Source organism: Cyphellophora attinorum (genome assembly GCF_001299255.1).
Source record: "Cyphellophora attinorum strain CBS 131958 chromosome Unknown Contig6, whole genome shotgun sequence".
Classification (NCBI taxonomy): domain Eukaryota; kingdom Fungi; phylum Ascomycota; class Eurotiomycetes; order Chaetothyriales; family Cyphellophoraceae; genus Cyphellophora; species Cyphellophora attinorum.
The window spans coordinates 350952-366084 of NW_017253234.1; the positions used below are offsets into that span (position 1 = coordinate 350952).

The window sequence follows — 15133 nt, forward strand, 5'->3', positions numbered from 1 at the left end:
TACTACTCCCGGACGCCTAGGTCTGATACCTGAACGGTGCTTGTCCGTGCTCTTGGGGTTCTTGCTCCCTGTCCATCTTTCGATTGAGATGTCTCAAATACAAGGAGTACAGCACATTGAGAACAATGGCCACGACAGGAAACGCCATGTTGACGATGAGCGCAGTTCGATAACGGGGTGCCTCACGGGCATAGAAGATATTGCTGGCGACCAGACCCATGGAGTTGAGCATTGTCATCATGCAACCCATTGTAAATGCACGAGCGTTGAGGTTCGGGATATTTGTCACAGTCCACGCCGAAAAGATGACGCTCATCGGATATGCCTGAAAAGGATCAGTGACACGCTACGGGATCTCTGACGCGCCAGACTTACCCCCATTGTGCAGAAGAATATCGCGCCATAAGCAGCATTCCTTTGTGTTTCGATATCGATGCCCAAAAGTACTGAGTATCCAATGATACTGAACCCGAGAGGTATCGTCATGTGGAATCCACGTTCACGAAAGTAGTCCGATGAATAGGACAGAATGATGAGGACGACAGCAGCGGTCACAGCAGGCGCAACAGTGTACTGGAGAGGCTTGGTGTCAGCAAGTGCCCCAAGTAGCAAACTCTGGACCACGGTTCAGACTCACGAGGTTTGTTTTGGTCACTGAATAACCAAGCCGTTGCGTCATGATTGCCAGGAAATTTGCGCTTGTGTGCGGCAGGATGCCTACGGCCATGCCAATGACAATGCGCGCCCAGGCGTGAACAGTCCTGAATTCACTGAGAGCTTCAGACCACACCCACTTGTCATTTCGATTCTCCATCGACTCGATCTGAATGCGGGCGGCAGCCACCTCCTTCTCTTCTGCGCTGAGGAAGTAGGCTCCTTCAATGTCCTGTGGGAGGATAAAATAGACGATGATCGCCACAATACATGTCAGGCATCCTTCCAGGATAAACAGATAAGACCATACGAAGAGCCCGCCACTGGGCTTGAGCTGGAACATTCCGTACGCGAGGAGACCTCCGAACGCCGAAGCAACGACACTTCCGGAGTAGAAAATGGCAATACGTGACGCGATTTCACCACGCGTGTACCATTTACTCAGATAGAAGACCACTGATGCGAGAAAGCCCGATTCGAAAGCGCCCACCACAATGCGGCAGGCAGCCAGGCCACCAAAATTCTTTGCGACGGAGGTCGTGGCCGATGCTATCCCGAATGCCAGCATCATCGCGGGGATTGCGACTTTTGCGGTACAGATCTTGGTGAAGGCGGTCATGACCGGCCCGAAGAGTACGAAGGCGATGTAGTATAAGGTGAGAAGAAGATTGTACTGGTCGCCTTTGAGGTTCGTGTCTGCGACTAGGCCGGCAGTCTTCGCATTTCCGAGGTTCGATCTGTCCAGGGAGCTGCAACAGGGAACATGTCAGCCTCTGGCCCATCTTATGGCTGTCCGAATGGCAGTCTGGACACAGCATCTCAGCTGAGGGCACTCACTTGAAAGTATAGGTGATTGCCAGGGTCGGCAGGATGATGAGATCCACCTTCAACCTCAGTCTGCGAATGACCTTGCGGTCTAGGGTCGGTACATCTGCATTCACCACGCTGCCGCGCTCTTCCTCGGAGTTGGCGTACGCGGCGACGGTGGTGTTGAGGGGCAACTCCTTCGATTCCATCGTGGCTCACAATGATCAGCAGGGTGCTCAGTAGGGCGACGGTGACTCTGTTGTCTGTTGCTGGGAGCCCTCGGTTCAGAGCAGCTACTCGGGCCCTCCAATGGCCTCTATATACCCCATATATGCACCAGAGCTATGCGAGCTGCAATCTGGAGGTGTCGCCAAACAGTGGGTACTGATAAGACCTCCAGTAGCCTGGACCGCGAGCAGAGGACGCTGCATTGGTCGAGCTCATGGTCTGCGGACGTTCGGAGCACTTCTTGTACGTGAAGTATCGGCTCTTCCGAGCTTCTCATCTGTAAGCACCATCGGAAGACCCGAGCCAGATCTCGGAGGCTAGCCATTTGGGGCATCTGATATGCTTTGGAGATAGCGCTAACTTCACCACCCTTGAATTTACAACCTCGGACTACTTACCATGGTGTGAGGTTGACGGCTGGGCGACCAAGAGCGGCCACTGGTGGGAGTTGGTGTCGGAGATGAGCACTCTGAAGAGCCTGTGATTTGGGCAGCGAAAATGAGCCAGAACGGGACGCAGCAGATGCGGTCTTCAATTCCTCATGAAGCGCGTCGCAATCCTGCGAAGGGTCTCTACATCTTGAGTTCTTTTGTGACACAGTGAGCTGAGAATATGCGGTTCCCGTCGTGGTTGTTGTTCCATGCGCTCCTATCGCAAGTACACAGCGATGCCACCGACTACCTGGATGAGGCCAAAGCACTGCTGGAAGAAAGCCCTCTTCTGGACACGCACATCGATCTGCCGCAGATATTCAGGAGTCTTCGTACGTTTCCTAAGATAGATCTAACGGCCTCTCACTAATTCTATGTTCCCTGGCAGATCGCAAACCTCTGGACGCAGTCCGCCTCCTGAACGCCACGTTCCCTGGCCATGTCGACATTCCCCGGCTTCGTGAAGGACGTCTTGGTGGGGCTTTCTGGACAGTATGGGCGCCATGTCCAGACATAGCAGGCGGTGATCCAGGCCCAGATTTCACTGCACCAACGCACCATGTCCGGGACGCGCTGGAGATGGTGGACCTTATCCAGGCAACGGTCGCTCAGCATCCAGACGACCTACAACTAGCGCGAACATCGGACGACATCTGGACTGCTTTTCGATCCGGCCGCATCGCGTCCCTCCTCGGCATGGAGGGCACGCACATGCTCGGCAACTCGCTGAGCGTGCTGCGTATCTTTGCACAGCTCGGGGTGCGGTACCTGACGCTCACGCACACTTGCCACAGTGCGTTCGCTAGCGCTACGTCCTGGCGTGCTGGTAATGCAGACGTGCTGGGCGAGGTCCATGCCGGAGGCGGTCTCTCAGATTTGGGCGTCGAGTTAGTACGAGAGCTCAACCGTGTCGGTATCATGGTCGACCTATCCCACACATCGGATTCCACAATGCGACAGGCTATCGGGGTGTCCAAAGCTCCAGTGGTCTGGACGCACGCAGGAGCCAGAGCTGTGCGAGACCATCCCAGGAACGTGCCAGACGATATCCTGGCGCTCATTGGCGACGGCGAGGGACAAATTGATGGCCTCGTGCAGTCTGTGTTCTTCCCGGACTTCATTGGCGAGCAACCTGGAGTCAACGCCAGTCATGTTGTGGACCACATGGAGCATATTGGCAACATCATCGGGCGGACCCGTGTTGGCATTGCTTCAGACTTCGATGGGATGTACATGACGGTCGACGGGCTCGAAGATGCGAGCAAGTATCCGAATCTGGTAAGTCGAGATCGCATGTGTGAAAGAACTCGAAGTGCTAATTTCGCCTCAAAGATAGCAGAATTGCTGTCCCGCGGCTGGACGCCAGACGAGGTCCGTGGTGCAATGGGCGGCAATTTGATGAGGATCATGGACAAGGTCGATGAAGTGAGTCGGTCGCTCAGTCACAGGTTGCCATCGTCGGCGATCTGGGAGAAACGCACGGATCTACCTCGACAGACTGGGGTGGCGGTGGAGTGCAGGTGTACTGGCCGCCAGACGTAAAGGAGAAGGTCGAGAACATGCTGGTGAAACACGACGAGCTGTGATCTCGCAGGTCTCTGGAACCTTTGCCACTCTGCGTCTAGCCATGAAACGAAGCTGCGCGAGGCCAAGAATCAGCCTGCTGCTTCACTCCTCCTTCTCTAGCCCACTCGCCCCAACAGCTCCCAACTTCTCCTTCTTCATCATCCTTTCCGTGAAGTAGTTGTCTTCATCCTTGCCCTGGAAGCAGACCTCTCGATTCCACACCGCCCGGACACACATGACCTGCACAAACAAGTACAGCGCTATCAATAGGATAGTCATAATACTGCCAACCCACTTCACCCCCTCGCTCTTCAGCTGCTTCCCAATCTCAATCGTCACAATTGTGAAGCCGACATTTGGGAATACGAACGCATTCCAGTTCAACTTGAATTTCAGCTCCCGCGCCACTTTCACCGTGCTGACTACGCCCACAGAGAAGAACCAAAAGCTGAGACTATAAAGGAACAACGCCGTTACAAGCGCCAGGACCTTCAGCGTCGTTAACGTCATCGCCGGATCACCTCCGAAATAGTTGTAGCTCTCCGCTGGCCAGTTCCCTGCCATGCCCATGATTGCCAAGCCGGTAAAGCTCGGCGGCCCGACAGCGATGAACATAGCTGGGCGGCTCGCTGGGCTTGGAAACCCGTACTGGATCATCCTGCGCAGGTAGCTCGCATACATAAGGATCGAAACCCAGAAGCCCAATCCTTGCGCAATGAGTCCGGCCACGATCATGGGCACCGCCTGATCCGGCGGCTGGAACGCTGAGCCTGCACTTGCGACGGTGCCCGTGAGCATGATCGGGAATATGGGAAGATCCCATCCAGGCGTCATGTCCTGGATCTTGAGCTCAGGGTTGGTGAAAAGCGCAACGTATGCTACGATAGCGCTCAGCCAGGCCGCGGCGTAGTAGATCCAGAAGATGACACGAAAGGCTGTGACCAGCCAGGGGCCGCACTCGGGAACGCCATACTTGCCAATGCAGGCGATGATGCTAGCCAGGGCGATCAGAGAGGTCGCGGCGAAAAGGGATTCCGTTGGGTGAGTCAGCGAGGCCTTGAATGTCCCGGGATAGTTGACGAAGCGATACGTCATGAGGCCGGTGATCAGTGTGAATAGGACGAGGTCGAGGATGAAGATCAGTTTGCCTGTGGTCAAAAGGCCTGTGAACGTGTGGGGCTGGATGGATGGATGGACGATGAGGCGAGTCCGCCAGTCGCCATCGGTAGGGTGTACCAGCCCCATGTGAAATGGGCGAGACGGGCGTGAATGGTTGAGAGCGCCGCATCGTCTGGACGACTTTGGTGCTCATGATTGTGCTGTGTTGATGGACGGGGCTGTTGGCCTTCGAGATCGTTTGGTGGTTTCTCCAGTCCATTAGACGTCTGAAATCCGTTGCCGTTCATGCTGCTCTACGACGCGTCCGGTTTTGGGTGGCGCTCATACGGACTGGACATGATGAGACGTTGCACAGGGAGCAAAGCTCTGTATCATGGTGTGCTGCTTCTCGGTCGCGGTACTGCGTCATCTAAAGATGTGCTAAATGCGTCAAAGAAAGACAATCACCTCATACATCACGAAGCTTGATTTGATGCGACGGTCGTAAATCATTGTTACTACTTAAGTACCGGAAAGTCTCTCTACGCCTATCGGGAAACCCTGCTGGGGTTTCTAGTTAGTTGAGTGTCAAATAGGCAAGTGCAAGTGCTTATATCGCGCTCATAAGAAGAGGCTTGCTTACTCATTTATTGGCGTCCCCATATGCCAATACCGAACGCCTGGGGGAAGAATGCTTAGTTACGTTCGTGCGATGCTTAACAGCGTAGGTTTTGCATGCTGTCAAAGACAACATCTGAAAACCTGCCTCATGTACGAAGGTCACATAAAACCACACCGGACCCGGTATTGGCATGGTCATCTGGCCGTCATCAAGCTGTCTCCTGCCTTTCTCTCGACGATGTCCTTTCGAAATGCACCCTCCTTGCTGGCACCGACTGCATCCTCGTCCTCGTAGAGTACGGCTGGCACGCAGTCGAGCCCTCTTGATTCTGATCACCCATGGCTGCACCACAAATGCATCGTCGCCGTCCTCATCCCGTACCCTCTAGAGCTTCACCTTCCCCTCGACTTGAAAATCCAACCCCAAGCCCAGCAAAAACGCAATCTTCGCAGCCGTGAACGGAAACGTCAATACATTCGTCACCCACTCATTGGAATCCCACGTTCTCACATCCACGAACCGCCCCAGGCCATGCCCCTGCAGCCTGCCGTCCTGATACAAACTGAACGTGTACACCGCATCGCTCACCAGGTGCACGAGCATCACGTACCACCAGACTCTGGGCTGCCTGCGAAAAGCGCGAAGCGTGATGATGTCGTTCAGAGCGAGAAGCAGCCAGCCTCCGGCGATGGTCGTGAATTGGGATTGGAAGAGGGGGAGATCGGCAGGGTTGGTTGCTAGGTAGGCGTGAAGAGCGGGGTGGCTGATGGCGATACAGGTTAAAGGGGCGACGAGGACTTGGATGGCGCCGCTGAATGCGAAGAAGGGCTCGAGATAGAGGAAGATGAGGCGGTAGAGGGCTGAGATGGGTTCTGCTGCTGTTGTTTTTGGGGGAGGCATTGTGTATGCTAGGTTCGCGACTGATTGAGAATTGAAGTGGTCCTGAGAGGCGTAGAAGTGAGCAACTCGTGCGGCCTTTATTGATACGAGAGCGCCCGGTGTAGCTGAAGGGATATTTACATCTGATGTCCTATATGTAGTTTCCTGCGCGTCAGCAGTATCTGCATTTATAGCTTACGCGGCGATCTAGTATTTAGACCTCCCCAACGGAGGGGCGGGGTTGCGGAGTGGTACCATTTGCTGAGATCGGTCAACATCTGCCGCTTACTCCCTGTGATTGCCGATCTGTCTGCAAATCGTCGAAAGATCTAGCACTCGAGTGCCATCTGGAATCTGGAAGCCCGTTGAAGTTCAGGCAACTAATTTGGCAAAGCTAATGAGTGATATGTAGCAGTCAGCTTCGGTACAAAGCCTTCCCGGACGCACCAGCGGCCCTTCGGTACGCTAGACGATAACATCGATCCCATGATCACCGTGATTCCAGTACAGGTTTCCTCGAACATGTGGCACCGATTTCTTCACGCGCTACAACGTGTAGCGGAAGAACGGACTCTTGTCTCCCATGTCAACGAGCTCTTGATCCGTGTACTTTGCCCTGATTCCTGCCTCGCCTTCTCGGTCAAGCAACTCGTCGCGCTTCCTGTTCTCTCGCTGAAAATATTTCCGGAGAACCCAGGCCATGATAATGCCGGCACCGTCGATGGCAAGACAGAATCCAAATCCGACGGGATACTTTGGTGCATCGGCCGTGAAGAAGATATTGCTGCCCTGGGAGAACATTAGTTCTGGCGAGTATTCTTATGAGAGTCGAACTCACCGCAATACCGCCCAGGTTGCCCATTGAGATCAGAAGAGCCATTCCCACAGCGCGTCGACCGGACGGTGCCAAATTGTTGCCCACCAACGTGACGATGCACACAAATGGACAGTACAATCCTGCGGCAACGAAGAATAGGAAGAAATAAGTCACCCCTGAGTAGTGAGGGTGAGGTATGGCCAACAGAGCGATGAAGCCGAGGACGGCCAAGGTGAAGCCGCCCATGATGAATGGTGTTCTTTGCTGGTACTTGTCCGAAAGGTATGCCACGATCACTGTCGCGAGCATTCCGAAAACATAGATTGGGATGGTCATCAGCTGGGCATTTGAGGAACTTGAAGTGGTTAGACAGACATAGCACCTAGGAGCTTTGCTTCTTACGTGTAACCCATTCGCTTCACGATGGTAGGAACAGTTGCCTGCGCAGGAGATGTCAGCTATCACTGCCTCGCAGACTATTGGAAGCATTTCGAACGCCGCTAACGAGCTAAGACTGATTGATATCACCACAACGTCAATCGAACTTACTGTGAAACCATATGTACCGATTGAGCAACCCCAGAATGGTATCACGGCTGCCCAAATCCTATTGCCTCTGTTAGAATGGATGTGTCCCAGGAACCAGGACCGAGCATTTGATGTGTCACCCGATGCAGGTTCGCTTGGAGACTTACCACCAAGTCTTGAGTGCTTTCAGAATCTGGGCCACCGAGATCTTGTCTGCATTGGTTGTCCGGCCCATTCCGGATCCGGTGTACAGCGCAAGGCGATTCACAACAAATTCTCTCTCCTGCTTGGTGAGGAACTTTGCGGTCTCGGGCCTATCAGGGAGTAAGAAGTACAGAGTGAAGCTGACTGCAATCGGCGCAAGGCCCTCCAGGATGAAGATCCATTTCCAGCCAGCGAGGCCACTGACACCATCCATCTTCTCAATGGCGAATGCGAGCAAGCCTGAGAATGCTCCTGATAAGGAGGCTGCAGCGTAGAAGATGGCCATACGCTTTTGGACCTCGTATCTGCGGTACCAGATGGTGAGGAGGTAGGTGGCCGCAGGAAAGAATCCAGCCTCAGCGACACCGAGGAAGACGCGTGCGATGTAGAGACCTTGGTAGGTGGTCACCAGGCCCATGAGTGTCATAACAAGACCCCAAGAGAAGCACAAGATTGACAGCCAAATTGATGGCCGCAGCATCTTCAGCACGATGTTGCTGGGTACTTCGAGTAGGGCGTACGTTGGAAAGAACACAGTAAGTGCCGTGCTGCGGTCCTGTCAGCGGCATGATAATGCGGGATTGGCACCACTTGGAAAATGGATATCTCATTTGAATCAGTGTAGGACAACGTACTTGTAACGAAACTTGATGAGGTTCAGATCCTGTTCCATACCAGCGATCTTCGCGTTTCCTAAGTTGGAGCGATCGATGTATGCAAGCAAATACAATATACTTGAGAGCTGTTAGCTGGCAGTCACAGATCGGAGGGAGAAGGTCGTCTTACCTGAGCAACGGAATCAGACGATAGTCGATCTTGCGCAGGATCTTTCGCTCTTCCGCTGGGTCTACTTCGTAGATGACCTGAGTCGCGTCGAGGCCAGCGTCCACAGTACGAAGACCGACCTTCTCATCGAAATCTGGAGTTTCAGAGCCCAGGCGTCTTTCGGCGTGGCCCGCCTCTGCTTTGTCTGTAGCTGTGGCTGTCGCCATTTCTGCTGGTTTGTATATCACAGCAATCAAGGTTGAAGATGGACGCGCATCTCGCAGGGGAGTACCGGCGCCTTTGTAGTCTGCCCAGAGTCCATGGTGGCACTAGTCCCTTGCAGAGTTCGCCTGGCTTCGTCAAACCGCCAGAAGCTTACCATGTGATTATTGGAAATCGGCAAGTCCCCGAGCCGTGGTGGTTGACGGTCATTGCCAGAGATCCGGTAAGAAGTTCAGTCCAGCGAATGATTCTGCCGCACTGTCGCGAATGTTGCATTGGTGCAATCCGAGCATGCCGTAAACGAACAGTAGAATGTCTTGGTCAATCCCTGCTGCTCAATCGGGAACGGACACTTTGACCGCTGTGTGGGGAGTCAGCGCGGGTCATGGGGGGGATACGAGGCATCAACCCGGTGGACGAGGCTGGAGGCGTGGGGATTGGTTCGCCTACTTCTTGGACAGCCACATGGAAGCCTAGAACATCGCTCGCGCACGGTGACTGTCAGCCTGAATTCTGTGCAGGTCTTTGTGCCATAGCGCAGCTCGGTAGTTGAAGTCGGAATCAATCGATAGCTCGCGACGATGCTTGGTCACGAGCACGGAAGACGCGCCTGCTCAGGAAAGGTTCAGGCGCTTCCACCGGAAGTCTGCTGTCTCCACCGGAGGTAAAAGCGCCGACCCCATGGGGATGTCTTCACGTACACATTCTCACATCCCACCTTATTATTGTCATTAACAGGGCGGCGCTGGACCGGGATGTCGAAGCAAGATGGTGCTCACCTTCATGTGTCTCTTTCAAGTTCGAGCGGTGATCCGAAGTGGAACTCTACCAAGCCCGGGCTCACAGATTCGACCGTCCTACCCGCAATTGACTTCAGTTTCGTCGCTTCCCCAGCTTTCGTCTAACAAGCTCACGAAGCAATGCAGACTCACTAGACTTGCCGCGTGGCAAGCAAGCATTGCCAGTATAGGATCAAATGCACATCAAGTGCGCAACAGCAATCCTAGAGAAACGCGACCCGGTGGGAGATCTTCAACTTTTTGCGCCCCAATTCTCGTTGATTACTACTCCGTAGTTAGACTTCTCATGCGCTTTGCCAGCTCACAACGATGGTCCGGGTGAACATGTTGTACGTAATGATGGTTTTGCTTTGCAGGAGTAGTTCGTCGAGCTCAACGTGTGACAAAAGTACTGACGGAATGGACCCTTTACACTGGAATCAGTAGTGGAGGGTAGGGGCCATGCAGACCTCATACTATACGGTACACACAGGGCTGAGCTGTACAGCACTGACTTCCGCGCAACAGGAGGGGCGCCATTCACTTCCCGCGGCTTCGCGTCCTCGAGCTGACAGTCGTCTCGTCTCTCGGCTTGCTAGGCTTCTTCTCTTCTGCCTTCTTCTTGGTGTTGGCCGCGGCTCCTTTCTTTGCTGGGGCCTTTTTCTCATCCTTCTTTGCCTCCTTACTGTCACCATTTGTTTCCTTCTCATCTTTCTTCTGCTTCTTGGCCTTGCTTCCGGCCTTCACGGTCTTGCCCTCGTCATTCTGCACCAAACAGAGTCAGCATCGGATTGTCACACTATTGGGCCGTCGCCGGAACGTACCTTCTCCAACCCTTCCTCACCACCCTCCTCTTCTTCCTTCTCCTCTTTCTTCTCCTCTTCCTCCTCATCCTTCTTGCGCTTCCCACCACCACCGCCACCTCCACCAGCCTTCTTCTCTATATTCAACTCGTTCGCCCGCTTAACAACATCATTGCCAGAGCGCTTGACATGCACGGCCGGGTTATCCGGGGAGGCGTTCTTCTTGATGGTGTTGCCCTTTTTGGACTTGATGGCGATTTCGCCTTCTTCTTTCTTTTCAGCGACTTCGCCGCCTGGGTTGCCGGAGCCCCAGTTCCAGGAGACTAGATGGGGTTGCGTTAGTCTGCAAGTATCGAAAGAGGGAAGTGGGGAGGCTAGCTAGGCGCAGCCATTGTCGCCGGCATTGCTGCTGGGCCAGAATGCGGTGTTCCGGGTCGCGACCACTGCGCGTGTCCATCGACTACGTAGCAGAGCTGTATGTCGCGCTCATGCGCTTGGAGTGATAGCGAGAAGCAGCTGCTCACCTTTGTCGCCTTTCTCGGGTTCAGGCATAGTGACGTCGACGTGCGTTGAGGTGTATGAGAAACTCGAAATGGCACACTGTGGAGTGTGCGAATGCGGGAGTAATGCGACGCAGGGGACAAGCTGTCGTGAGTAGGGCGCGAACAGAAAGCTATCAGACGAGACCACGAGCAATGTACAGAAGGGGGCTGGGAAAGTAAATAATGATGTCGTGCTTTGCTTCACTCAGAACCAGGGGCAGCTGTCAGGCCCGAGGGTTTTGGGGCATACCTACCAGCATAGCAGCACGGCTCGTTGTCATGGTTCCTGGTACCGATGTCATCATCAGCAGCCGAATTGAGACATGATAGATCTCTCCGTGAAATGGAGCTCGCACAGAAATAGAGTGCTGTCTGGGGAACGGTTAAGCCCACATGTTCAGATAAAGTTCACTGATGAGATCGATTGACATGCCACTAAGGGGACTGGCATTCCGGGCCAATCGGCCTAGGCGAGGCCGGTTCCTAGGCGGGATTTGAGGACATCAGGCCTACATTTCAGTGTGTAGACTGTAAGAACTTGCAAACTCGACGCAACAATGATAAACAGTCGGCGTGATTAGAGCATTTGCATATATACGACATTGTAAAACGCAGCAGACCGAGCTGGCCCTTGTTCACACTGTCTCAGCTCTACAGTGCCGTCCAACTCTCTGAGAGACTCAATATCTCCATATCCTAAACAGGACACTGCGGGTAGACTTCAGTTTGGTCCACCAGCAACACGGCTGCGACCATCATCTGGGCCACCAAGACCCTCCTCGTCGCCGGGCTCTTGGTAGTTCTTCACGGCACCGCGGGTGCGCTCATCGATGATGTTGCTCTTGTCGATGGCATCAGCATCGTCACGTTCTAGAAAAGGTTAGTATTGCGCGGAGTAGACAGGCAAGTGATGAGATATACCAAGCTGAGCATCGGAGTCGGCGGTCTCGCCGTCGATGGGGTCCTCGATGTCGGCGTCATCCTTAACAACGGGGATGTGGTCCTTCTGGCCGGTGCGCGACTCATAGTCGTTCTGCGCGGGGGCGAGAGTCTCCTCCTCGCCAGTGGTCTTGAAGTCGGAGTCTGGGTTGGCCATAGTAACGGTGATGCGGTGTCCTGCGGTTGATTGTGATGTATGTGGGATGCAATTAAAAGATAGAGAATTGTGCTTGGATGGGACTGAGGACGATGTCTTATACAACTATAGCTCTCACCTTGACGTCAGGCTGGACAGGCTGGTTGGTAAGGGTTCAGACGGATCATGACCGTCATCAATCCACCACGTTGGCAGGTACAGCAGATCTGACAGAAGGTGTTGAGGTCATGAGCACCTCGATGGGTCTCGCGTGGGCTAGGCAGCCCTGCGCGAAAGTGACACCCATTTGCGGCAGGAGCCCGGGGGAGTAGATCTGATCTCGCGTAGCGCGTGTCGATGAACTTTATCTTGTGAGCAAACGTCGCGTATCGCGATTGCCAGGAGTACCGCATCAACTTTGGCAGGACGGGAGAAATCTTCCGTGGGTGGACGGTACAGGTGGGTCCACGGCGACATCAAAGACGTCAAGATATATCTCGGTACCAAAAGTCGTTGCTTCAAGCACGCTTACTTCGTAGAATATACAACCTTGGGTGACTCTCAGATCGGTTCTGGGAGGAACATCGGATCCATTGATGTGATCCCCGTGCTCGAGTGGGTTCGAGGTCGTCCCATCTGGTCCGGATTCATCGTCCGTGTACCTGCATAAGCTCAGATACTCGTTAATGGACTGCTTATCTGCATGGCTTCAGAGGACTCCAGCATCAGTCGGGATAGGACCTCTCGACGCTGGCTCTGAGAGTGATTGCAAGGGGTTGTCAGTGAAGTAATTAGTCTCGACAATGTTGTCAGGGTGCCTCGAGCGTCCTACTGGGAAGTTGGGGCCTGTAAACACATTCGCAGGCCTTTGCACTATCGTAGTCATGTATACCACTCGGCTCATCAGACACTAGGTCTCGTGCAGCGCGAGAATGCGCATCGCGAGTGATGTGAGATGATGGAGGTACTATGCGTGAATCGTGTCCCTTAAGTTGGCAAGTGCAATTGGCCAACCTTGCAGCGATTGGCAGTCACGTGCGGTCGCGTCAATACACGCGACGCCTCGGTAACGGAAGTGATATCACACCCCTCTGTTGCGCCCTCAAATATTTTGGACCAGCGTTCCATGCGTGTTCGTGCGGAAGTTTCGACTCTCGTAGGGAATGGATCTCAACTACGACGATCATGGATGATGACTGCGCGAATCCGCTGCTGCTAGAGTGGCTCAAGGAGTGGATGGAGGAGGCGAGGGAGCGCAACAGCAAGGGCTACACCGTCTACAAGAAGGCATACCAGTCCATGAAAGCGTGTCCCACCACGTTCGCCCATCCCTCCGAAGCTCAACAACTCAACGGCCTTGGACCCAAACTCTGCGATCGCCTGACGGACAAGTTGAAGAAGTACACCTCCGAGAATGGCTTGCCCATGCCTGAGAAGCCGTTCAAGGCCAGCAAAGAGAAACGATCGGCAGCTTCGCAGGATCAAGATGCAGATACCGTCGTGGCGCCGAAGAAGCGAAAGACCTCTGCCTATGTCCCAAAACCACGATCTGGTGCATTTGCATTGATCATGGCATTGGCGACATTAGACCAGGACGACAACAAGGCTTTGAGCAAGAACGAGGTCATAGAACTGGCACAGCCGCATTGCGACGCGTCATTCAGTGTTGGATCTGATACAACGAAGCATTATACCGCATGGAGTTCCATGAAAACACTTGAGACCAAGGAGTTGGTGTGTACCAAAGGTCATCCCACCAAGCGCTACTACCTCTCTGATGACGGCTGGGAAACAGCGAACGCGTGCAAGAAGATTAGTGGAGGTCCCAGTCAAGCTCGTCTTTCACCAGCGTCCAAAAAGAAAGCCGCTGTTACTCAGCCAGTCGATCGTCAACCGAGCGATATAGTGAGGTCGAGAGCTCTTTCTGACGTCGACGGACCGGCAGATGTACTCGAACTGTCCAGTGAGAACGAAGAGCGGCATACGCCACATCGACAACGTCCTCTGCTCAAGGTTCCGCATACAGATTCTCTGCTTACTACAGCAGACACCATAACCTTGTCGCCTGAATGCTTCGAAGTTCGAATTGTTCTGGACAGCAGAGAGGTCCGCTCGAAGACCGACCGAGAGTATATCGCAGACGAGCTCAGAAAGCAGGGTATCAAGGCCATCATCCGTGCTCTTCCTCTGGGCGATGTCCTGTGGGTGGCTAAAGTGAAACCAGAACACCTGGATAGTCTCAGGGCAGCGAACAAGGATGACAATGACGATGGCTCGGACGAGATCATGCTCGACTATATTGTCGAGCGCAAGCGACTGGACGATCTGATCTCGAGCATCAAGGACGGTCGCTTCCACGAACAAAAGTTTCGACTACGTAAATCTGGCATTCAAAATGTGGCATATATCGTCGAAGCCTTCTCGATATCGGCAGAAAGAAGCGAGTTGTACGGCCAATCGGTCGAGACAGCAATCACATCCACGCAGGTCATCAACGACATCTTCGTCAAGCAAACAACGAAATTGGATGAAACGATCAAGTATCTGGCACGGATGACGAGGACTTTGCAGGAAATGTACAGAAGTAAGACCGTGTGCGTCGTTCGATCCGACCGTATTGATGCGGGAACGTACTTGAACACAATGAGTGCACTGCGAATTGCCAATCCGAAGAGCACTGTAGGGACAACTTTCTCAGCCTTCCAAGCGCTGTGCGACAAGAGCGATTCGATGACACTGCGCGACGTGTACCTCAAAATGCTCCTGTGCATCAGAGGAGTCACCGCTGATAAGGCGATCGAGATACAGAAGGTGTGGCCGACGCCGGTGTCTCTGATCGAGGCATACGAGAGCTGTGTCACGGCTCGAGAACGCGAAGTTTTGCTCAGTAACAAGTTGGGTAACGCGATTCCTAGAAAGAAGATCGCAAAAGCTTTGAGTGCGAAGGTAGCAGAAGTGTGGTACGGCTCGCCATGAGCACATTACGAGCATAACGACATGTACGACTGTATGTATAACTGGGTACAGACTCAGTGAATAACTTGTAGGAAGGAAAGAGCACAGACTCGTCAACACCATACCGAAGTGAATGTTTGGCTTGGCTTGGCGGGACA

General features: G+C 53.7%; 8 protein-coding genes across 8 annotated transcripts; 2 read left to right on the forward strand and 6 right to left on the reverse strand.

The window, feature by feature from the left end:
- Window positions 1-16: 16 nt before the first annotated feature.
- AB675_1852 (putative transporter) lies at window positions 17-1670 on the reverse strand (the record flags this gene model as incomplete). The annotated part of the gene is made up of 4 exons (XM_018141774.1): window positions 17-325; window positions 376-573; window positions 638-1403; window positions 1492-1670. The coding sequence occupies 4 exons, from the start codon at window positions 1668-1670 to the stop codon at window positions 17-19; spliced, it is 1452 nt and encodes a 483-aa protein (XP_018002702.1).
- Window positions 1671-2301: 631 nt separating this feature from the next.
- On the forward strand, window positions 2302-3706 carry AB675_1853 (putative dipeptidase; the record flags this gene model as incomplete). Its single annotated transcript, XM_018141775.1, has 4 exons — window positions 2302-2452; window positions 2509-3398; window positions 3453-3545; window positions 3569-3706. 4 exons carry the CDS (start codon window positions 2302-2304, stop codon window positions 3704-3706), a joined length of 1272 nt encoding a protein of 423 aa, XP_018002628.1.
- An 82-nt stretch (window positions 3707-3788) lies between these two features.
- AB675_1854 (Malic acid transport protein) lies at window positions 3789-4931 on the reverse strand (the record flags this gene model as incomplete). The annotated part of the gene is made up of 1 exon (XM_018141776.1): window positions 3789-4931. One exon carries the CDS (start codon window positions 4929-4931, stop codon window positions 3789-3791), a length of 1143 nt encoding a protein of 380 aa, XP_018002622.1.
- An 859-nt stretch (window positions 4932-5790) lies between these two features.
- AB675_1855 (uncharacterized protein) lies at window positions 5791-6306 on the reverse strand (the record flags this gene model as incomplete). Its single annotated transcript, XM_018141777.1, has 1 exon — window positions 5791-6306. The coding sequence occupies one exon, from the start codon at window positions 6304-6306 to the stop codon at window positions 5791-5793; it is 516 nt and encodes a 171-aa protein (XP_018002827.1).
- A 525-nt stretch (window positions 6307-6831) lies between these two features.
- Window positions 6832-8826, reverse strand: AB675_1856 (putative transporter; the record flags this gene model as incomplete). Its single annotated transcript, XM_018141778.1, has 7 exons — window positions 6832-7074; window positions 7124-7457; window positions 7505-7542; window positions 7652-7709; window positions 7798-8382; window positions 8470-8568; window positions 8621-8826. The coding sequence occupies 7 exons, from the start codon at window positions 8824-8826 to the stop codon at window positions 6832-6834; spliced, it is 1563 nt and encodes a 520-aa protein (XP_018002757.1).
- Window positions 8827-10140: 1314 nt separating this feature from the next.
- Window positions 10141-10955, reverse strand: AB675_1857 (uncharacterized protein; the record flags this gene model as incomplete). Its single annotated transcript, XM_018141779.1, has 3 exons — window positions 10141-10365; window positions 10425-10726; window positions 10928-10955. 3 exons carry the CDS (start codon window positions 10953-10955, stop codon window positions 10141-10143), a joined length of 555 nt encoding a protein of 184 aa, XP_018002894.1.
- A 711-nt stretch (window positions 10956-11666) lies between these two features.
- On the reverse strand, window positions 11667-12041 carry AB675_1858 (uncharacterized protein; the record flags this gene model as incomplete). Its single annotated transcript, XM_018141780.1, has 2 exons — window positions 11667-11815; window positions 11867-12041. The coding sequence occupies 2 exons, from the start codon at window positions 12039-12041 to the stop codon at window positions 11667-11669; spliced, it is 324 nt and encodes a 107-aa protein (XP_018002892.1).
- Window positions 12042-13205: 1164 nt separating this feature from the next.
- On the forward strand, window positions 13206-14996 carry AB675_1859 (Crossover junction endonuclease mus81; the record flags this gene model as incomplete). Its single annotated transcript, XM_018141781.1, has 1 exon — window positions 13206-14996. The coding sequence occupies one exon, from the start codon at window positions 13206-13208 to the stop codon at window positions 14994-14996; it is 1791 nt and encodes a 596-aa protein (XP_018003087.1).
- Between the last annotated feature and the right edge of the window lie 137 nt (window positions 14997-15133).